Source organism: Oncorhynchus clarkii, chromosome 9 (genome assembly GCF_045791955.1).
Source record: "Oncorhynchus clarkii lewisi isolate Uvic-CL-2024 chromosome 9, UVic_Ocla_1.0, whole genome shotgun sequence".
NCBI classification, from domain to species: Eukaryota; Metazoa; Chordata; class Actinopteri; order Salmoniformes; family Salmonidae; genus Oncorhynchus; species Oncorhynchus clarkii.
The window spans coordinates 50841840-50864264 of NC_092155.1; the positions used below are offsets into that span (position 1 = coordinate 50841840).

The 22425-nt window shown below is 43.1% G+C and overlaps 2 protein-coding genes across 3 annotated transcripts; both read left to right on the forward strand.

Annotated features, from left to right (window-relative positions):
* The first annotated feature begins 9190 nt into the window (after window positions 1-9190).
* On the forward strand, window positions 9191-15043 carry LOC139417284 (tyrosine-protein phosphatase non-receptor type 7-like). Of its 2 annotated transcripts, none has more exons than XM_071166543.1 (10): window positions 9191-9247; window positions 11254-11448; window positions 11546-11735; window positions 11828-11912; window positions 12006-12091; window positions 12952-13089; window positions 13205-13315; window positions 13471-13628; window positions 14053-14166; window positions 14670-15043. In XM_071166543.1, exons 2-10 carry the CDS (start codon window positions 11339-11341, stop codon window positions 14836-14838), a joined length of 1161 nt encoding a protein of 386 aa, XP_071022644.1. In that variant the 5' UTR covers window positions 9191-9247; window positions 11254-11338; the 3' UTR covers window positions 14839-15043. The 2 variants fall into 2 exon arrangements, with proteins under 2 accessions (XP_071022644.1, XP_071022645.1); XM_071166544.1 differs by having other exon boundaries at window positions 11831-11912.
* A 261-nt stretch (window positions 15044-15304) lies between these two features.
* On the forward strand, window positions 15305-19342 carry LOC139416496 (ADP-ribosylation factor-like protein 8A). Its single transcript, XM_071165169.1, has 7 exons — window positions 15305-15750; window positions 16316-16396; window positions 16628-16701; window positions 16825-16918; window positions 17182-17249; window positions 17466-17536; window positions 17624-19342. Exons 1-7 carry the CDS (start codon window positions 15628-15630, stop codon window positions 17677-17679), a joined length of 567 nt encoding a protein of 188 aa, XP_071021270.1. The 5' UTR covers window positions 15305-15627; the 3' UTR covers window positions 17680-19342.
* Window positions 19343-22425: the final 3083 nt, after the last annotated feature.

The following is a 22425-nucleotide window of genomic DNA, read 5'->3' on the forward strand; positions in this document are numbered from 1 at the left end:
TTGGCACATGCACATCTCTGTACCATCAACATTTGGTAGCTACCAGACTCTTTTCTGCAATCCACCTCAATGTGGTCATTCAGATTTCAATTTTAATTTCCAGGAATGCATTCCTTATGACAATCAAATTAAAGAAATGCTTATTAATATTAGGGACACATTCCTAAGTCCTGAATTGCAACGGGATTTCATGATTTCAGTTATGACAAATGTAACAAACAAAGCAGTCTCCCCAGTCCATAATTCATAGAATCCTGCTGGAACCGGGGAATGTCCCATTGCTCACACCAGGGTGTTTTTACACAGGGTCTTTGTAAGGTTCAGGGCAGTACGTTCAGCACACTGAGACCCTTCCATACATGTTTCTCAATACTACTTCATGAAGACATACCCAGTATGAGTCTATGAGAGACAGGGGTTTTGCACGGCAGTAAAACAACAGATTTGAGCATGTGATGTTTGCTGTCATTCAGTCTAGTGGTTAACATTCCATTCATGAATTACACATGCGGTAGGTATCAGTCATATTGGAGTGTTCACAGGAAAGGTTTATTTCATTTTTTTTGCGTCACTAGAGCCATAGAGGGTGTGGACCTCTGAGCTCCTTAAAACTTCATTAGACCAGAGAAGTGGGGCCAAGTCCCTCACATACACATAGCAACCAAACACTCCAGCTGTCCATGGTCAGTAGCTCGGTATGCACAGGTCTGCAGAATGAACTGAAAGCTGAGACCTGATAAGCTGATCCTGAACCCTCCCAAAAGCCCTTCTTCCAGAATGTGCTCCGTGACTGTAATGCCACAGGGAGCACAAGTATTAGAGCCGTTCTGAGAAACCTTGCCTGAGAGAAAAGCTTTCAAAACAACTACGACTTACTTACAGGAAATGTACAATATTACTACCAGCTGAGAAGAGGATTGCATCATTTCATGACGTCACGTCTCCACAGAAAGGATCTCTCCGCAATGTGCTGTATCTCAAATACACACCCTGGTATCCATCCCTCTCTACACAATGTGTTTGTGTGCTTTAGCAACTTAATGGACATAGGGCTTGTTTTTCTCACACATTAAGTAGATTCATGCGCAGGCAGTAAGGGAGTAATTTATTAGGACTTGTCCATGGATCCGCCCTAGATGTCCTGCCATAGTGGAAGAGCCATTTCTCCCTGGCTAAATAAGAGCAGAAACCACAACTCGTTAATCAGAGCCACATCTGAATTAATCCAAATCAGATACATTAATTTTTCAGTGATGGAACACAACAACAACATGTCACGAACTTGCACTTAGCTTGTTTTTCTCTGTCATAATCTTACCTGTTATCTTTCATGCAGGGCTAATGGATGATTCGACTAGGCCTTTCTGAATCCTGGTTGTTACTTATCAATTGTTGTTTTTCTAGGACACAGCTTTCATGGTTGCAAATGCAGTTTGATATCAAAAGTACATACCACTACAACACTTGAATGAGCACTAGCAGCCTCACTTTGTCTTTATTCAAATCAAAATCAAATCAAATCAAATCAATATTCAATAACACCACATTCAGTGAGTTTATCTCAGCCTACTATCTCAGAGGTCTTAGCAAAGGAATGAATGGTTAAGACAACAACATAAAGGCATTAGGCATTCCCTCATCCTGTCCTGGGGGGTTTCAGATGTTCACCGTAGATGTGTCCCTAGTCCTCCAGCATCATACCTGCCTTGGTCTCGACTGGATTCAGCAGGCCTATGACAGGCTTCAGATGGCCAGAGGAGAGCTCTGGAGATCCACACTTTTAAGGGATCTAGAGCCCAGTGCTGAAGTCATGGTCAGCTATGGTACAGGTTAACACACCCCAGGGCTGCCTGTGCCCCTTTGGCCTGACCCAAGCCATGGTTGAGCAAAAAGATTAAGTCCAATCTCAGATTACTTTCCAAGAGCTTGTTGATATTGAACAAAGCTCAGTATGTTTGATTGTTCTCTCTCTCTCTCTCTCTATCTCTCTCTCTCTCTCTCTCTCTCTCGCTCTCTCTCTCTCTCTCTCTCTCTCTCTCTCTTTCTTTCTTTCTCTCTCTCGGAGGACCTGAGCCCTAGGACCATGCCTCAGGACTACCTGGCCTGATGACTCCTTGTCATCAAGGAGTCCTCCAGTCCACCTGGCCGTGCTGCTGCTCCAGTTTCAACTGTTCTGCCTGCGGCTATGGAACCCTGACCTGTTCACCGGACATGCTACCTTGTCCCTGACCTGCTGTTTTCAACTCTCTAGAGACAGCAGGAGCGGTAGAGATACTCTGAATGATCGGCCAACTGACATTTACTCCTGAGGTGCTGACCTGTTGCACCCTCAACATCCAATGTGATTATTATTATTTGACCCTGCTGGTCATCTATGAACATTTGAACATCTTGGCCATGTTCTGTTATAATCTCCACCCAGCACAGCCAGAAGAGGACTGGCCACCCCTCATAGCCTGGTTCCTCTCTAGGTTTCTTCCTAGGTTCTGGCCTTTCTAGGGAGTTTTTCCTAGCCACCGTGCTTCTACACCTGCATTGATTGCTGTTTGGGGTTTTAGGCTGGGTTTCTGTACAGCACTTTGTGACATCAGCTGATGTAAGAAGGGCTTTATAAATACATTTGATTTGATTGTTATGAATGGGGTCAAAATAACAATTCTTTCAAAGTGACCCAGAGGCTAGTTTTACATGTCCAAGTGTGAGGAAACATTCTGAATGACAGTGATTACATGGGTGGAGATAATGATGATTTTATTGTCCATTACAAAAACTTAAAATCATACAACCATCAACTTCAGCATGGTAACCAATGTTTGATTGATTGATTTATTTCACCTTTATTTAACCAGGTAGGCCAGTTGAGAACAAGTTCTCATTTACAACTGTGACCTGGCCAAGATAAAGCAAAACAGTGTGACAAAAACAACACAGAGTTACACATGGGATAAACAATCATACAGTCAATAATTCAATAGAAAAATCTGTATACAGTGTGTGCAAATGAAGTAAGGAGGTAAGGCAATAAATAGGCCAATAGTGGCGAAGTAATTACAATTTAGCAATTTACACTGGAGTGATATATGTGCAGATGAGGACGTGCCAGTAGAAATGCTGGTGTGCAAAAGAGCAGAAAACAAAAACAAGTATGAGTATGAGGTAGGTAGTTGGATGGGCTATTTACAGATGGGCTATGTACAGCTGCGGCGATCTGTAAGTTGCTCTGACAGCTGACGCTTAAAGTTAGTTAAGGAGATAAAAGTCTCCAACTTCAGCGATTTTTGCAGAGAACTGGAAGGAAAGGCGGCCAAATGAGGTGTTGGCTTTGAGGATGACCAGTGAGATATACCTGCTGGAGCTCATTCTACGTAGGTGGGTGTTGCTATGATGACCAGTGAGCTGAGATAAGGCGGAGATTAACCTAGCAAAGACTTATAGATGACCTGGAGCCAGTGGGTTTGGTGATGAATATGCAGTGTGGACCAGCCAACGAGAGCATACAGGTCGCATTGGTGGGTAGTATATGGGGCTTTGGTGACAAAACAGATGGCATTGTGATAGACTGCATCCAATTTGCAGAGTAGAGTGTTGGAGGCTATTTTGTAAATGACATCGCCGAAGTCAAGGATTGGTAGGACAGTCAGTTTTACGAGGGTATGTTTGGCAGCATGAGTGAAGGAGGCTTTGTTGCGAAATAGGAAGCCGATTCTAGATTTAACTTTGGATTGGAGATGCTTAATGTGAGTCTGGAAGGAGAGTTTACAGTCTAGCCAGACACCTAGGTATTTATTGTTGTCCATATATTCTAAGTCAGAACCGTCCAGAGTAGTGATGCTCGTCGGGCGGGCGGGTGCGGGCAGCAATTGGTTGAAGAACATGAATCTCGTTTTACTAGCATTTAAGAGCAGTTGGAGGCCACGGAAGGAGTGTTGTATGGCGTTAAAGCTAATTTGAAGGTTTGTTAAACACAGTGTCCAAAGAAGGGCCAGATGTATACAGAATGGTCTTGTCTGCGTAGAGGTGGATCAAAGAATCACCAGCAGCAAGAGCGACGTCATTGATATATACAGAGAAAAGAGTCGGCCCGATAATTGAACCCTGTGGCACCCCCACAGAGACTGCCATGAAGCGCAGCACTCTTTTTGGAAGTGTTCCATCCTGCTTATCATATTGTAGCGATCCTCGTCCTATGAGACACTTAACAATTCCCACCAAGTGAGTTATTGCTATTGGTGCGATGATTAGGGTGTTTGCCTTTCACCCCACCGACCTGGGTTCACTGCTGTGCGCTGCAATATTATCACCTCAGAGAGACATGAGATGTATTTTGCAATTAGACACTAAGAGGTTCAGTAAACCCTTCATACTGTGTTATTTATTACAGAGTGAATGAAAGTAAACGGCAATTCGAGTCTTACAGGTGTTAGCCCTGGAAACTATGGTGATGCCTGACTGCTTCAGTTCCGTCTGTCTGTGTATGCAGCATGGAGCTTCTGGATGTCTGGTCCTGGACTTTGCTGCTGTCCTCGCCGTTCTCTGGCCTGGCTGTTGCCTTGGCGACCATGGTGCAGGAGTACAAGCAGATTTTGGGGTGGAGTGTCTACTTGCTACAGCTGAGTATGACTTCAGCTCTGGGCTCTAATTCCCTGTGTTCAGCCCCTTAGGACTCCCCCCAAAACTCCCCTCCTCATGCATCTGGAACCTTTCACATCACAGGCCCTCAGTGCAGAGCAGCTGCCCGTCATCCTCTCTCTCTCTTTATCTACCAGGATGCGTGCTGTAGAGAAGTAGGGTTCTGGGAGGAGCCTTTTCTGTTCAATTTGATGAAAACTAAGTTCCCAAGGACAAGTTAAATGAACATCTTATGCCTTTGTCACGTTCTGACCTTAGTTCCTTTGTTTTGTATTTGTTTTAGTATGGTCAGGGTGTGAGTTGGGGTGGGCAGTCAATGTGCGTTTTCTATGATTTGGTATTTCTGTGTTTGGCCTGGTATGGTTCTCAATCAGAGGCAGGTGTCGTTCGTTGTCTCTGATTGAGAATCATACTTAGGTAGCCTTTTCCCACCTGTGATTCGTGGGTGATTATTTTCTGTTATGTGTATGTCACCTTTCAGAACTGTTTCGTTCTCCTTTGTTGTTTTGTTTAGTGTTCTCGGTTTAATAAATATATGATGAACACTTACCACGCTGCGCTTTGGTCCTCACCTCATTCCACCAACGATTGTCACAGCCTTGTGGTCAGCAAAGACATAGAACTTGTGTTCCATAACCTATTCTGATTCTCAGAGATTGACTACAAAACAACTGCTACTCGTCATCCAGTACATGCAAGTATGCATGTGTAACCCTAGAAAAAGTAGGATATTTCTTACATTAAAAATGTAACCAAATCCAATCAATGCACCAAACTTTTTCCAGGCCTGGAATTTAAGCATGACTTATTCTCTGGACCATCACAGGCAGGGACTTGTTTCCTTGGGGATATTACACTATTTGTTTTCTGATGGAAATTCTGCAACCACTGCATGGTGCTCAGAAATTCTGAACAGGAAATTACTTCTCAAAGAGACACTTTGTTGCTTGTTTTTTCAATGATTATATGGAGTGAAGAACACTTCAGAACCCCTAGAAGTATCAGCACCCTTCTCTCAGATTGGAGACATGCACCGACTGTACTCTATGTACTCTATGTACCTCAACTGAAAATCGAAATAAAGCATTGCCAAATCAAAAGCATTAGTCGTTTTCCAGGCAAGACAAATGCAACATAAAATGACTCAACTAATGGACAACTATCATTCAAACCAAACAAAACAAGCGCTCTCCGAAGAGCAACTGATGACATTCTACGGTCTGTTGGTTGCCAAATCGAATCTTGATTTGATTCATATTTACACAACCTCACTTTTTATTAGATTTGTCCTATTGACGGTAGTGTGGAACAGGCTATGAATATAGTATTGTGAAAACTAGGCAGAAAACGATGAAAGACTCATCAGTGCCACCTGCTGTTGATTACATTTACATTACATTTTAGTCAGATCCAGAGCGACTTACAGTTAGTGCATTCATCATAAGGTAGCTCGGTGAGACAACCACATATCACAGCCTTAATAAGTACATTTTTCTTCAATAAAGCAAAGTCAGTGTCAGTGAGAAGTAAAACAATTGAGAGTGCTAGTAAGAATGGCAAGGGTGTTCTTCTTTTCTGGTAATGAATCCTTGTGGGCTACAATATTACTGTTATCCGACAAAGTACAGTACGTGGATCTAATTCAATCTTTTTCATTCTACAAAATATGAATGTTTCTAAGCCTAACACGTTGTAGCTGTACTATTTCAACTATTTGCAGAGTTGTGTGTAAGAATGTTTCTAAGGTCAGAACAGCGGGTGTGCTCTTAGCGTGTGACTTACTGTAGTCATCATTGGGAAATAAAAATACAAGCAAAACATCCACATCACATTCAGAGTGTTGCTGCCTGGCCTGTGTGGGTGGAAGGTCCTGAGGACCCATATCCTCATCATGACTGAGAAATAATGCAATGGCCATGGACCTCCATTCAACTGTACAGAGCTAAATATTTAAGAGATAAACATGTACTTTTACACTATGGTGTTTATGTTAACGTTGATGGTATGGATGACTAATATTGTTGAGTCTGACTTAAACAGTCTGTTAAAAGCAGGAAGTGATGTATGGCCATGACAGGAAGTGGCTCGCTCAAACCCTCAGTACCGGATTCAGGCCTGTTGACCAGCCTCCCACCCACGTAGCAACCACCACAAGCCTTACACATCAGGGATCTCTGTACAGGTGATGCATAGATCTTATGTTATAATTAAGCATTATCACAGAGCTCATTCACCCTCACTACGTTTCATGTCATTTATTGGGCACATATTTGGCTCAACTTGTACCTCCAATATGAATACCTCTAATGTGTTTCTATGACCTTTCTTTACTTTGGTTTTCTGTAAACTTACTGTTATACTCTCATTTTATCTTTATCTTGCTATATATGACCAGCTTGTCGCTTGAAATGCCCTCAATCCACGGCGGTAAAACAACATCAACGTCACGTAATAGGAAAGTACCAAACATTTCTGATGTTTGTGTTAAATCAACATTGTTGTTATAGATCAGATCGCTATTGTAAAAGATAATGTGTTCTCAATTACTTACCTGTTTAAGTAAAGGCTAAATAAATCATTAAAATAACACTGTTATTCAATTTGTCGCCCAGCGGTTTCCATCACATCAATGCTCATTTCCACTACAGTTTCATAAACAACATCTGACAGTTCGCCCACAGTGACTGTTATTCACTTTTTCACTGTCAAGACACTGTGATGAAATTAGAAAATGCTTGCAATATGGCTCTCACATTTGACATATTATCCACTCAATGGTTGTATTGCTGTAACTGTGCATACTGGTCCATTGTTTGCATGTTGTAGCTCTAGAGAAAATAATATTCAACTTAAAATTCAGGTTTGAGGTTAGTGCGCTCTCTTTCCAGGTTACACAGAAGCCGGTGGCACTGAGTCTGCAGGGGTGATACAGCCTTGAATATCTGTGTGTGTGTGTGTGTGTGTGTGTGTGTGTGTGTGTGTGTGTGTGTGTGTGTGTGTGTGTGTGTGTGTGTGTGTGTGTGTGTGTGTGTGTGTGTGTGTGTGTGTGTGTGTGTGTGTGTGTGTGCGTGCGTGCGTGTGTGCGTGCGTGCGTGCGTGTGTGTGAGAGTGTGTGTGTGAGAGTGAGAGTGAGAGTGAGAGTGAGTGTGTCTGTGGTGTGCGTGTGTGTGTGCGTGCATGTGCGCGTGCGTGTGCGGGTGTGTGAGTGAGTGTGTGTGTGTGAGAGTGAGTGTGTGTGTGTGTGTGTGAGTGAGTGTGTTTGTGCGCGTGCGTGTGTGCATGTGTGAGAGTGAGTGTGTGTGTGTGTGAGAGTGAGTGTGTCTGTGGTGTGCCTGTGCGTGTGCGCGTGCGTGTGGAACTGAGAGTATGGGAGAGTGAGTGAGTGAGTGGGTGAGTAGAGAGGAAGCGTGGAGAGGTAGAAGAAGTAAAATAAAAAAACTGTGCTCTCATCAGCTTCCCTAAAGCCAAGGAGCCCAGTGTTAAGACTGCTACTCACGAACAGAGGAGATTCTGAGGGCCAACTTTGATTGGCAGTCCCTTGCACTGGTAAGTTACCTTCCAGGCCTTTCTCATTCAGTGCGATAGCGACAATCACAAGCCAAAGTAAAGGCCTAATTATACTGCACTGTATGGCTGCAGGTGGACTACAGATTGTTTTCCCCCATCATCATGTTAATGTCACCTTTTAGCCGAGAACATGGAAGACTCTGGCCAGTCTGATGCTGTATGTCAGCCCATACAGATGAACTGATGCATACTTTCAGCTCTTCCATCATTGCAGTACGGCATACGGTTATGTTCTGAGCTTCCTTACTGTATCATTCGTTGTGCTATAAGTAATAATCATATCATTGACCACATCACCTCCTCATCATTTAGTATTCCAATGGTCACTGAAGTGTTTAGTTCCTTAAAAATGCTTTTGAGCTCAAATCAAATACAATTTTAAAGCTATTTATGTATCTGAGAGTATTTCTCTGTCTATTGTTTTTTTAAAAACATAATTTACTTGTCTGATACAATGCAGCTTCAAGGACTTCATCAGCAAATCCAATACACTGTGTGCACACATTTATGCAAAACAGTATGTTAGTATGATGAATAAATCATGGGCAGCTATTGACATGCACATTTGCGTCAGACTTGAGCCTGGAGTCATTGAGGAATGACTACTGATTCACCTATTCCCAAAGCAGCTCAGCTTCACAATATTCTCTCTGCCTCTCTTTCCTCCAGGAACTTGTCAGTGATGTTTCAGCCACTCTCACGTTTAGACGTTCACCTGAAGCCAAAGAGGCTAGCCTACTAACATACCGAGGCACTGTGTCAAAAAGATTGCACGTCTGTTCTTGCTCACTCTCTATTTCTCACTGTCTCTATCTCTCTCTCCCCCTCTCGCTCTCTTTCTGTTTCTCACTGTCTCTATCTCTCTCTCCCCCTCTCTCTCTTTCTGTTTCTCACGGTCTCCATCTCTTTCTCCCCCTCTCTCTCTCTTTCTGTTTCTCTCTCTCACTTTCCAGTTATTACTTGTTTCTTCTTGCCCTGGTTGGTTCATGTCAACGGCAGATATTGAACTTGTCTTTGGATTATTCTGACACATCGGCAGCCCAGCATTCAGGTATGGATAGATCCAGTTTTGCGACAGTTTGGCAACAAGAGATGGGAAAGAAATGATGATCTGAAACAGAAATTGTTAATCAATGGTGTTTTTCTACTGAGTGTCATGTGTTGTGAATGTCATTTCTCAGTTTTAGGGGATGTGAGATATTTCATTAGCTGTTGTACTTTTGACAAGAAGAGCTGATAGGGGTAAATATTTCAAATTCCATCTGAATTGAATTGCTATTGTGGTGTGTTGGTATAATAAGGAATAATGTGATAAAGCAATAAACTTATAATACAGTTGTGATAAAAATAGAATAGTTAATTACAAGATCCATGGAGATTTTGGATGCTAAAATCGTGTGTGATTTATGCCAGGTTTGAGGTCTGGGTAGACTAGTTGAACAGAGAGAAGGAAAAAAAACAACGGCTGAGTATGTTTGTCACAGAATTAGTGATGTGGGCAGTAAAGGTCAACAGGTCAATTGACTAACAGTCTTTAATACTCTCTCTCTCCCTATCCATCTCTAGTGTTGGGGAAGCTACTCTGAGAAGATAGTTTACCAAGCTACCAATTACTTCACACTGACAGAAGTTAAGCTACCCTAGAGCTACCCCTACGAAAAATATAGTTTACTTAACTAAAGTTACTGTGAAAAAGCAGTTCACTACATCCAAACTACTTTGTGAAAAATTATCATATGTAAATCTAAAATGTCATAGACCAGGGTTCCCCAACTGGCGGCCCACAGGCAATTTTTTTGGTCCCCCCAAGTAAAAAAAAAAAAAGTAAAAAAGAAATATATAAATATATGTGATTGTATACAAAAGTAAGAAAGGTTTGAAATGTATTACGCGGAGTGGAAAAGGGGAACAAAAGAGCAGACTCAGATGAGGAGACTGGGATAAAGTAACCAAGGTATTTATTAAAACACAAGGGGGAGATGGAGTGCAGGTCAGGGGAAGCTCGGGCGGGTTGCTGGAAACCAGGTACGGAGGCTGAGGCTGGAGCGAGAGGGGTTGGGGCAGGGTAAGCAGGTCCAGAGGGGAATCCAAAGGAGTAATAGAGTGAGGAATCCAGGAAAGAGTAGCAGGATGAGGAGACGTGGGACTGGAGACAGGGACCAGAGTCAGAGTGAGCAGAACTGTAGCGGAGAGGAAAACAGGCACAACAGGATAACAGGATCTGAATAGTAACAAATGGCGAGCAACATACACTGACTGAGCAGAGATTACGATCTGGCAGCGTGGAAGTGGCAGGGCTGAGTATTAGTAGAGGTCTTGATTATGGAACAGGTTGCAGCTGGTGGAGATCTGCTCTGACCCCAGCACACCTGTCTCCACCCACACAATCACACACACACACACACACACACACACACACAAACAAACACACACACACACACATTCACACACACACACACACACACACACACACACACACACACACACACACACACACACACACACACACACACACACACACACACACACACACACACACACAGAGGGAAAGAGCACTGGGGGAGACAGCAGATCAAGGCGACACAGGATGAGCAGTAGAGGGCGTTGCAGGAGAAGATGTGACAAAATTATTATGTTTTAGTCAATTATATCGGTTTGGGCTTCTTGCGGTCAATTTGCGGTCTACAAATTATTAGTAATTATGTTCCAGCCCACTCAGGCAAAAATCGGCCTGTGGCTGAATCTAGTTGATGATCCCTGTCATAGACTATGAATGGCAAGAACATTTCACTTTAGCCTATTAAACACGAAAACAATATTTCAAGTGACCATTAGGCAGGTCTGATGCTGGAAATGATTGGCTCCTTCAGCCAAAAAAGGTAGTGTGTACTTTCAGTAGTTACTGTAGCTACAACACTACATGGCAGCAAAAAAAAAGTTATACTGAAAAGACTACCTAGATTCGAATTTAGTTCAGCTACCACCAAGCTAATGCAAAATATAATTAAATTACTAGTTGAACTAGATGTAGTTCACTACTCTCTCCCTCTCTCTCAGGTCCGTTTTCACTCTATGAGCAGATGTCAGTAGAGTATGGTTGTATGGTATCCTTCTAAACCTCCCAGTCGTTCCACACACCACCATGAATGAGTCAGTAGAATCCCCATCATCATCACAACCTGTGGACCAGGAACAGTCATTCCCCTGCCCTGCTGCCACAGCTCCTCGCAAACCATTCCAGCTCCAGGAGAGGTAGAGAGACATCCATGATAATAAACAGTACTGTCATTATATTTATTGAACAGAGTTCCTGACCTTTTGTCCTCTCTGTGGTTCCATACATCCTCAGACGGGGCTCCAATGTGTCCCTGGTGCTGGACGTGAACAGTCTCAGCCTGGGTGCGGTGGAGCCCTTGTGCTCCATCTCCACCCCCAGAGAGACCCTCCTCCACCTGCTGAGGACCTCAACACGCCCTCTGACCCCCTCTCAGCTGCAGGAGGCATCTGACGAGACCAGCAGGCTGAACTCAGAGTACCAGGTTAATATCTACTGTAACTGTACGTACAGAGATTGACTGCATGTAAGATCAGGTGGAATTTGTAGCCTTAACCTGTCCATTCTTTCCAACAGAAGATTCCTCCAAACTTTGTCAACCCTGCAGAGCTGGACATTCCAGGACACGCCTTAAAAGACAGATACAAGACCATACTGCCAAGTGAGTGCCTAAGTCATATGTGAAGAAATAGTTGATAAATGCTGAAACACGCTGGCACCCAGGCAATGTAAACACTATAATCATGTTAACCAGATCCTGAGACCCGTGTGTGTCTGAGAAACCCTGCAGCAGAGGAAGCGGGTGAAACTGAGAGATACATCAATGCAAACTACATAAAGGTTAGAATCATGCATTATTACAACCACGGTCTTTATTTATGCATTTTTGACACAACTGTGTCAAGCGAACTTAAAGTAAGAGTAATACAAAAGGTGAGGAGAAAGTCAAGAATACACACTGCACAGTGTATGTTAAAGGGGCAATCAGCAGTTGAAACTATAACAAAGCGTACTCGCCACCACTATTTTGCAAAAAAACTGTGGGATGGGACTGGAGAAATGTAACCATTCTCAAATTCATAGACAGAGCTATAGATGCAAGTACTGACCGTCCATGAAATAAAAAAAATTATAGTTTTAATCATGTATGTGTACATTTACTTTGTTTACAAACATGGGAGTAAAACAAGCTTATACTTTGGGTGCTATCTAGAACTTAAAAGGGTTCTTCGGCTGTCCCGATAGGAGGACACTTTGAAGAACCATTTCTGGTGCCAGGTACTGTAGAACACTTTTGGTTCCAGGTAGAACCCTTTGGGGTTCCATGCATAACCTTTTCCTCGCCAAGTTCTACATGGAACCCAAAAGGGTTCTACCTGGAACCAAAGGTGTTCTACAGTGGAACCAAAAAGGGTTATCCTATGGGGACAGCGGAAGAACCCTTTTGGATCCCTTTTTCTAAGAGTGTACTACAGTTGGACTAAGCTCATGAGGCTTAGTTATATTCTTCAAAAATCAATCCTACATATCACTCATTTATCAGTCCAAAAATGGATGCAGCAACTGTCGCTTGCCCCTTTAATGATGTAAAGAGTGATACGGTTGGTTTACGTGGGTGTATCATGTCAACCAAGGAAACCCACAGGAAGTCAAAGTGGAAACGAACGACACAGCCTCAACTCTTGCTGTCTCCCACGCAGGGTTACAACGGTGCACCCAGAGCCTACATCGCCACCCAGGGCCCCATGCTCAACACTGTGCATGACTTCTGGGAGATGGTGTGGCAGGAGGGATCCACCACCATTGTCATGATCACCAAGCTAAAGGAGAAGAACGAGGTGACAGGGATATGTCCATTTTATCCCACCTCCATAGCTTTCATCAATGGTTTCCGTTGACAGACATATTGATGTTTACGTCTACAGTCTACAAAAAGTGTGTCCTGTTTTTCAGAAGTGCGAGCTTTACTGGCCAGAGAAGGACGGCAGCTATGGCAGATTTGAGGTCAGAGTGTCCATTGTGAAAGAATGTGATGGCTACACCATTCGAGATATGATTATACAGGTGAGATAGTGGGTTATTACCATCTGTAAAGTGTGAAGTAATGCCAGTCAAAGTGCTGGGTTACACCAGTTTTAAAAATTCCGAACTTCTGAATGAATGATTGAATGAATGAAAGAATGAACCAAATAATTCACTAACAACAATGTGTCTGACAGGTGGGCTCAGAGAACAGGCAGGTAAGACACTACTGGTACTCCACATGGCCAGACCACCAGACCCCAGACTGCACTGGGCCCCTGCTCAGACTGGTGGTGGATGTGGATGAACACAGGCAGTCCATACCCAGCCCAGGACCCACAATCGTCCACTGCAGGTCCCAATGGCACACCCCTTAACACGGGTTCTCATTAGCTATCAATATAATAAATGTGAAAGATCAAACAATGATGTATGATAGAATGTCCTTGAAAAGAAAATATCACTGGGCTACTTGAACGGATCTCACTTCCAGAGGATTTATACGTTGCGACACCTTAGGGAGGCTCCTTTCACATACCATGTCAGTCAGAATTAGGCTCCGAAATGATTAATGGTGAATGGCTTGAATTCACTTACTGACGGCAAAGGTGAATGCTATGGAATTCCGTTTGTGTTGTGATATACAGTATAATGTATAAGTGGGCTGTGTATTTCTGGTAGATACTGTATCAGAAAGACTGAAGTATAAGTACATTGTATGACAGACGTTTGAATGTTACAGCTCTATTTGACATGATCTCATGTGCTCTGTCTTGCAGTGCAGGGATTGGCAGAACAGGTTGTTTCATCGCCAGCAGCATTGGATGCCTACAGCTGCAACACATTAGTAAGGCTGATGTGCTTCGGATCGTCTGTAAGCTGCGCCTCGACAGGTACTAGCCACTACACACTTTGGCCATCCGCCCTGCTTCTGGTAGTAACCTGTTGCCTAGTCACCTTACCCCTATACATGTCTACCTCCATCACTCCACTATCCCTGCACATGTAAATATGCTATTGAAACTATTTTTTTTAATATTTCCTGTATATAGTATGCTTACTTACTTAATTGCGTATTTCATATTTATTATTCTTATTTCTCGTGTTTTTTCTTTATTTCTAGTAATACACTGTTATTGACTATTGCATTGTTGGGCTTTGAGTTCGCAAGAAAGACATTTCACTGTACTTGTGCATGTGACATTAAAACTTGAAACTAAAGTGACAAGCAAATTTAAACCGAACTCTGTTACTTATCACATAAACTATCAAGTGAGCACTTTGGTTCAAACACAGCATTTTATATTTATCTTGAGTTATGAAAAAAATGGTGTAGTTTGGGGATGCTGCCCTAATCGATGCTGCTCCCTCACTCTCTCTGTGTCTGTGTTTTTAGGGGTGGTATGATCCAGACCAGTGAGCAGTACCAGTTCCTGTACCTCACCCTGGCTCAGTACAGTAGGCAGCTGGGGAACACAGACAGTGGCTCAGAGAGCCCTGTCCCTATCCAGACCATTAAAACCACGGGGACATGCGGTGACAGAGAAAGCCCAGCTAAAACTTGATATTTCCACATGGGGGAATAAGCTCCTGGAAATCTGCTCACACACTGTGGCCATCTCATCCTCTTGACCGTGACATTGATTGTGGCATTTTGATGGGCATGTGATGTGGTACTCACCACACCATGCAGTTAGAATTTTATTGAATGTCATTAGTATTAATATTGTCCATATTTGCTACCGTGATAATAAAAACAAGTATTATGCATAATGTCCTTGGCTCTAATTAGACCTAATTGCAGTTCACTAGACATGCTGAAGAATAAATACATATAGTAGATAAATACATGTATTATTATTTGATGCTTATCCAGGTTCCAGGTTTATTTCATCATTGATCAATACATGTGGTGATATGTAGAACAGAAAATAAATACACAAAAGCTACGGTAATGTTCCTTCTATCCAGCAGAGGGCAAGTCTCGGGAAAGCAGAGCCTCATTTGCGCTGAGTACCCTCTTTATCGAGCACTCCTCTCACTACGTGATTCTGAAACCCCACTCAATGAGGAAGAACAACCCTTATTGGAAAATACAGACAGGGAGGAAAGAGGCATAGTAAACAAGGCAGATAACTGAAAAAAAACATCAAATAATATAGCCAACACGTGCGCGCAAAACAGATTATTTAGCGAGTATTCATTATAGGCACGCTATTCGTTCTGTATGTAACGTTACTGTGTTGCCACTGCACGCTAGATAGCGCTAGCTAGGGAACTTGTAACTCACGTTAGCTAGCTGGCTAGCAAGCTCCCTTTCCCAGTAGTAGCAGTGCCATCACAACGCTCCCAGAATGATCGCTTTGATCAACAAGCTCCTTGACTGGTTTAAAGCACTATTTTGGAAGGAGGAGATGGAGTTGACTTTGGTGGGGCTACAGTATTCGGGAAAGACAACCTTCGTGAACGTGATTGCGGTACGGTCAATCATTTATTACTGTCCTCTGATCTGCTGATGTGTCCTTGTTGAACATATCGAGATGTCCGCTCGTGTGCTCCACCAACGCAAGCGCTTGCTAGCTCAGCAGTTAGATAGCGTTAGCTAGCTTCTCTTGTTATATCCATTTTGTATCACGTTAGCTAGCTACGTCTCGATGACATAATTTAAATATCGTCTTTAGCGAGGAAGCTAACGTGTGTCGTTGCTGACATGTACGGGCGCTGATGATGACCCTAGCTCTGTTCGCTTAACGACAGCATGCACATGAGGCATGCAGTAGTGCCACCACACCGTGACCTGTGGAAACAATACTCGCCTATTATCATCCCCCCATCACACACGTGTATGTCCTGACAGTTCACTTGTGCACAGTGCATTCAATCGTATTTCTTAAGTCCCTTTCATGAAATTACTAGGGTCAGTTTTATGAGCGACAGGATCATATTTTACAATTTAAGTCCTAGCAATATTGCAAACAGTATTTGCCAGGTGATTTCATTTAACTTAATCTGTAACCCACCTCTATTCTTAACCCCTTGCAGTCAGGCCAGTTCAGTGAAGACATGATTCCCACAGTGGGCTTCAACATGAGGAAAATCACCAAGGGAAACGTCACCATTAAGGTCAGTACACTGCCAGGTCAACGGACAGGGGTCAGGCCACTTAATGGTCATACTTGATTCATCACTTGGTTACTCCAGCGAGAGGAGAGTTAAGTATTTAGGGGGATCTTGGATGGGCTCTCGGATTGACTGTGACTTACTGAAGCTATTTTATTAATTGTGAAAGGTGTAAAACGGATTAGCTTCACAGTATCAAGGCTGTATTGATGTTTTGATCCCTTGCTTTTCTAGCTGTGGGATATCGGTGGTCAGCCTCGATTCAGGAGTATGTGGGAGCGATACTGCCGAGGAGTCAGTGCCATCGTGTGAGTAACAGCATTGACTCAGTCATGCCTCCTACCCCTTGTGGTGGGGGTGGTCAATTATATTGGTTGCCCATTTCAAATAAGGATATTTATTCAACCTTTTGAAACCACATCATTTTAAAGGTACATGGTTGATGCAGCTGACCCAGAGAAAATCGAGGCCTCTAAGAATGAACTACACAACTTGTTGGACAAGCCCCAGCTCCAGGGTATTCCTGTGAGTACCTCATACAGAACTGGCTGATCTAATAGCTACAGTAGTAGGCCTAATTGCTTCATTTTCCTCGTGTGGTCCTCTAGCTCTGTTGGTAGAGCATGGTCGCTTGCAATGCAGGATAGTGGGTTGGATTCCTGGGACCACCCATACGTAACATGTATGCACTCATGACTAAGTAGCTTTGGATAAAAGCGTCTGCTCAATGGCCTATATTCATATTACTTTGACTTTGTCCAACTCTCCATATTGTTTCCCCCTCACAGGTCCTTGTCTTGGGGAACAAGAGAGATCTTCCTGGGTCGCTTGATGAGAAAGAGCTGATTGAGAGGATGTAAGCACCAGCTGTGTGTGTGTGTGTGTGTGTGTGTGTGTGTGTGTGTGTGTGTGTGTGTGTGTGTGTGTGTGTGTGTGTGTGTGTGTGTGTGTGTGTGTGTGTGTGTGTGTGTGTGTGTGTGTGTGTGTGTGTGTGTGTGTGTGTGTGTGTGTGTGTGTGTGTGTGTGTGTGTGTGAGAATGAGTGATACTCATGGCTGTTCTGTGATCCACAGGAACCTCTCAGCCATCCAGGACAGAGAAATCTGCTGTTACTCTATCTCTTGCAAGGAAAAGGACAACATTGGTCAGTATCTGACGACTTTATGACTTGTTATCTCCGGTTTTCTTATTTATTTCATTGCATTTTAAACTTCTGTTATTTTACCCCCAGATATAACACTACAGTGGCTGATCCAGCACTCCAGAACCAAGCGGAGCACTTCATGAGAACCTCATCTCACGGTCACAGCCCTGAGACCGCCCCACAGTCCTGCACAGGTCCCTTACACCCTGTCCTCTATCCTCCCAAGCTTGTCCATTCTCCCCCTATTTTCTTTGGATGGCCCTCTCTTGCCAAGACTCCTTGCCTGATTCCACTCTCCTGAAGAGAGCCTGGAAACGTTTTACTTGCACTGTTCATTTTCTTTTTTGTAATATAATAATTATTGTAGTGACATATGACCTCTGATGGATAAAGTGGTACTTAGCTGCCCTGAAAAATGAAAAAAATGATAATTGTGTTCATATTTCATACTTCATCATCTCTGTTGATGTTAAGGTTCATATTCAACTGATCCGGAGACAGGGCGGAGTACTGTACGTAACCTCTGATCCCAATAGGTAGAAAAGACTATGGACTCTGAACACTGCATCAATTAACAGCCCCAAGTCAAGTTTAGAATGCTGATATCAAATCTCAAACAATATAAGACTCAGGCCATAGTCTTATCACTTCCCAATGTCGGTGCTCAACTGAAATGGTACTGTACATGTATGTACCTTTTTTGAAGGGGGAGCATTGCGCCATTTGATTTAAATACTTGGAGTGTGTACAAGTATCTCCGCCTCTCATTTTTTAAAGGCTAATGGTAGGTGTTGTTAAAGAGTACCCTTGACGTAATCTCTATTGTCAATATATATCTATATATACATTTGCGTGATATGTCGTCATCTCTGTCTGTCGCCCTGACACCCTTCTGTTACTTTAGAAACAGCAGACAGGGTTTCTTTAAACTAAGCAACCTGGCCTTTTTACATTTTCATAGGCCATGTCTATGGTCAAGCATTATCTGCAACACATGGTTTATAAACAAAATATATATTTATCGATTTTTGCATATTCTTTCCCCTTTCTTACCATTAATTTATGTAATAGCTCATTTCCAACCAGTAATGTACAGATACTACTTGGCCAGTTTTTATCTCATCACGAGTCATGAATAACCCCATTATAAAATGTCAAATCTGTTATTCAGTGACTGTTGATAAAGAAGTCCTCTCGATACATTGAGATTGTACAGGTGCCAGCCATATGAACTAACGGTGAAGGCTTCTATCTAATTTTGTATAAACTAAACTTACATGTCTATGAATTATTCTGCTTCCTACATTGCCAAAATTACCTAAGTCATTTTTGATTATTGACAACCCGCAGCAAAATATCTTTACTTATTTGTTTGCATGCTTGGGCATAAGTATTTGTGGGACCTTTGAGAATGAACTAAAAATTGTTATTTTTTATGGCAAATAATAGTAAATACTGTATCTGGTTTAACCTGTTTGTACATTGCTTCAATTAAATTGATGATTGTGTATAATACTAACTAAAAACAATGGTGAAAACAACTTCATACATGGTCTGCAGAATTCATATGGTTATTGTTGCCAAACAATATAGAATCTCACTGTAGCTTTGGGTTGTTGGGATGATGGTTGGTGCTTTCCATGTGATGTTGTCTGTCTGTTTCGTGTGTATGAAGGAGTCAATGTGGGAGAAACCTGAGGGAAAGGTTGTGACGAGGTTGTAATCACTTCAGTCAATGAGGAAAAATAGCAGTGACACCGCCAACTTTTACCTCTTACCATATATAAACTCAGCAAAAAAAAGAAACATCCCCTTTTCAGGACCATGTCTTTCAAAGATAATTTGTAAAAATCCAAATAACTTCACAGATCTTCATTGTAAAGGGTTTAAACACCGTTTCCCATGCTTTTTCAATGAACCGTAAACAATTCATTAACATGCACCTGTGGAATGGTCATTAAGACACTAACAGGCAATTAAGGTCCGTTGTGAAAACTTAGGACACTAAAGAGGCCTTTCTACTGACTCTGAAAAACACCAAAAGAAAGATTCCCAGGGTCCCTGCTCATCTGCGTGAACGTGCCTTAGGCATGCTGCAAGGAGGCATGAGGACTGCAGATGTGGCCAGGGCAATAAATTGCGATGTCCGTACTGTGAGACGCCTAAGACAGTGCTCTTCACTGACGAGTCGCAGCTTTGTCTCACCAGGGGTGATGGTCGGATTCGCGTTTATCGTCGAAGGAATGGGTGTTACACCGAGGCCTGTACTCTGGAGTGGGATCGATTTGGAGGTGGAGGGTCCGTCATGATTTGGGGCGGTGTGTCACAGCATCATCGGACTTAGCTTGTTGTCATTGCAGGCAATCTCAACTCTGTGCGTTACAGGGAAGACATCCTCCCTCATATGGTACCCTTCCTGCAGGTTCATCCTGACATGGCCCTCCAGCATGATAATGCCACCAGCCATACTGCTCATTCTGTGTGTGATTTCCTGCAAGACAGGAATGTCAAGTGTTCTGCCATGGCCAGCGAAGAGCCCGGATCTCAATCCCATTGTGCACGTCTGGGACCTGTTGGATCGGAGGGTGAGGGCTAGGGCCCCCAGAATTGTCCGGGAACTTGCAAGTGCCTTGGTGGAAGGGTGGTGTAACATCTCACAGCAAGAGCTAGCAAATCTGGTGCAGTCCATGAGGAGGAGATGCACTGCAGTACTCCATGAGGAGGAGATGCACTGCAGTACTTAATGCAGCTGGTGGCCACACCAGATACCGATTGTTACTTTTGATTTTGACCCCCCCTTTGTTCAGGGACACATTTTTCCATTTCTGTTTGTCACATGTCTGGAACTTGTTCAGTTTGTCTCAGTTGTTGAATCTTGTCATGTTCATACAAATATTTACACATGTTAAGTTTGCTGAAAATAAACGCAGTTGACAGTGAGAGGACGTTTCTTTTTTTGCTGAGTTCATATGTATGTGTGTGTGTAAAGGATTTCCTCAAGGGAAGATCCAAGCCTACCTACATTAAGCAAGTATTGTGAACAGCAGGGGGCAGTAGCTTCCCAGTCACAGGTCCTTTCTGGGTGATTGAGAGTAGACTAAGGCAGTCAAACCCTCAAAACTATTCTGAACGCATACATGGTATACATTTGTATGTGTGTGGTTTAAACTACTTCAGATCTGGTTTCTGTCGCATTATAATGAGCATTCTGAGGGACATTTTCTAATGATAGAAGGTCATGCATTAGATAGGACGTTTGGCAGGATTCATGGTTAATAACCTCAGGGCTGTCACTTTGAGATGATCCACTTCTGCAGTATTTAGCCTAGCAGCATGGTGAGCAGGCTACTATGTTGCATCATTATATTGTTCTGTCTGTTGCACACAATGCTGCCCTGTGGGGAAACTAATACCACTGACTGGCACTTTTACTTTCAAATAATTGATTTTAGAGATCTGTTGTCACTGTGTATTTTCTCTGTATATTTAACTATGCAAAAATGGCCATTTTAGATTTAGTCAAACGCTGGTATGGAAGAGGGATTTGTAAACTAAGAACTCTACACCTAAAACAGCAGTTAGGCTCTAACATGCTTACACGACACAATTAAGGGGATTTCTTTCTACCCCCACAACACAATCTTTCTCACTCCCTTTAGCAGAACTGATTTTCAACAAGTGTGTGAAGCCTTTGTGTATGGCAAATCTCACCTCAATCCAACGGCTTCCCAATCACCCAGACCCCAAAGAGGGGAGTAATTGTGGGTACCAGAGAGGTGCTATCGAAGTGGTGATCTCAGAATGGCCAGACTAAAGCTGAAAATAAGTTACTTCCCTCTCTACTCTCCTCTGGGTTTAACCGCCATTGGCCATGAATACAAACGAGTTGTGACAAGTTCTGTTTTTGTCTCTCCTTGGCATCACAGCACAATATAATGAGGCTGACCAGGACTTCCTGTCCAGAGAGAACAAGGTGGTCCGGTGGCTATAGAAGCCTGGGGTCCGGAGCGGGCCGGTGTGTGTGTGTGTGGCCGTTCGTGCTCAGGATCTGCGCCAATCTCTCTGATTCAGATCAGTTTGTGTTTCTCGGAAGGGCCAAGGCCTCTGCCTTGTCAGGCCTCTGCCATGACAACAGGGGTGAATGGTTCTGAGAGCTCCCCCCCCCACCCTCGTCAGTATTCCCACAGAACAAAACAAACACTGTTCCCGCATCAGGGGGAGGTGAGGCAGCTCTGTGTTCATAAGTGGGGACATTCAGGGCATATTAGTCTGCGTTCACTGAGCCAACCCAAAGAGGACATGCAGCATGAGAGAGAGACACACTCTCTCTCCTCTCTCACTCAATGACATAGGCATACATACAGAATTGCCTCTCACCATACAAAAAACATTCACATGCAGTCACAGATTCACACGGAGAGTGTCTGAGACAGCCATGAGAGCCATTCACAGTCTGAAAACAATCACGCTTTCTCATACACACCTTTTAAACCAAGACGTTTTGTTACCAACTTTAGCATGCCGCCAACGTTTTTTAAATATCTGAACGGTATTGCCGGCAACAAAGCCTGTATGTTTATTTCTGCCAACTGAGCTAGTCATGATTGTGGTAATATGTTTAAAAGTCTTGCCAACTCCGTTTAAATGTCCCCTATCATCTTACCTACTTTGGCACATATTAAATCATGGTCATTGCATTGTTGCTCTCCGACATCAACTTGTCATTGTTATTATGAAAAAGCATAATCAAAGCATCAGTCTGCATGCAGCAGCCTGGTCAAAATAGCAACGTTACCTGCTCTATTTTTTGCAACGATCGCAACAATAAGGTCAAAGTTGAATTTCTCTTTCTCAATTGCCACCTAAGTAATGGCTATATATGGCTTGGT

Bases quoted from the DNA above. Each gene is read 5' to 3' on its own strand.
- LOC139417284 (XM_071166543.1), top strand. From the start codon at position 11,339: ATGAATGAGTCAGTAGAATCCCCATCATCATCACAACCTGTGGACCAG. The intron at 11,913-12,005 runs GTGAGTGCCTAA...CATGTTAACCAG, and splicing joins ATACAAGACCATACTGCCAA to ATCCTGAGACCCGTGTGTGT. The intron at 14,167-14,669 runs GTACTAGCCACT...CTGTGTTTTTAG, and splicing joins TGTAAGCTGCGCCTCGACAG to GGGTGGTATGATCCAGACCA.
- LOC139416496 (XM_071165169.1), top strand. From the start codon at position 15,628: ATGATCGCTTTGATCAACAAGCTCCTTGACTGGTTTAAAGCACTATTT. The intron at 16,919-17,181 runs GTGAGTACCTCA...TCCCCCTCACAG, and splicing joins CCCAGCTCCAGGGTATTCCT to GTCCTTGTCTTGGGGAACAA. The intron at 17,250-17,465 runs GTAAGCACCAGC...TGTGATCCACAG, and splicing joins AAAGAGCTGATTGAGAGGAT to GAACCTCTCAGCCATCCAGG.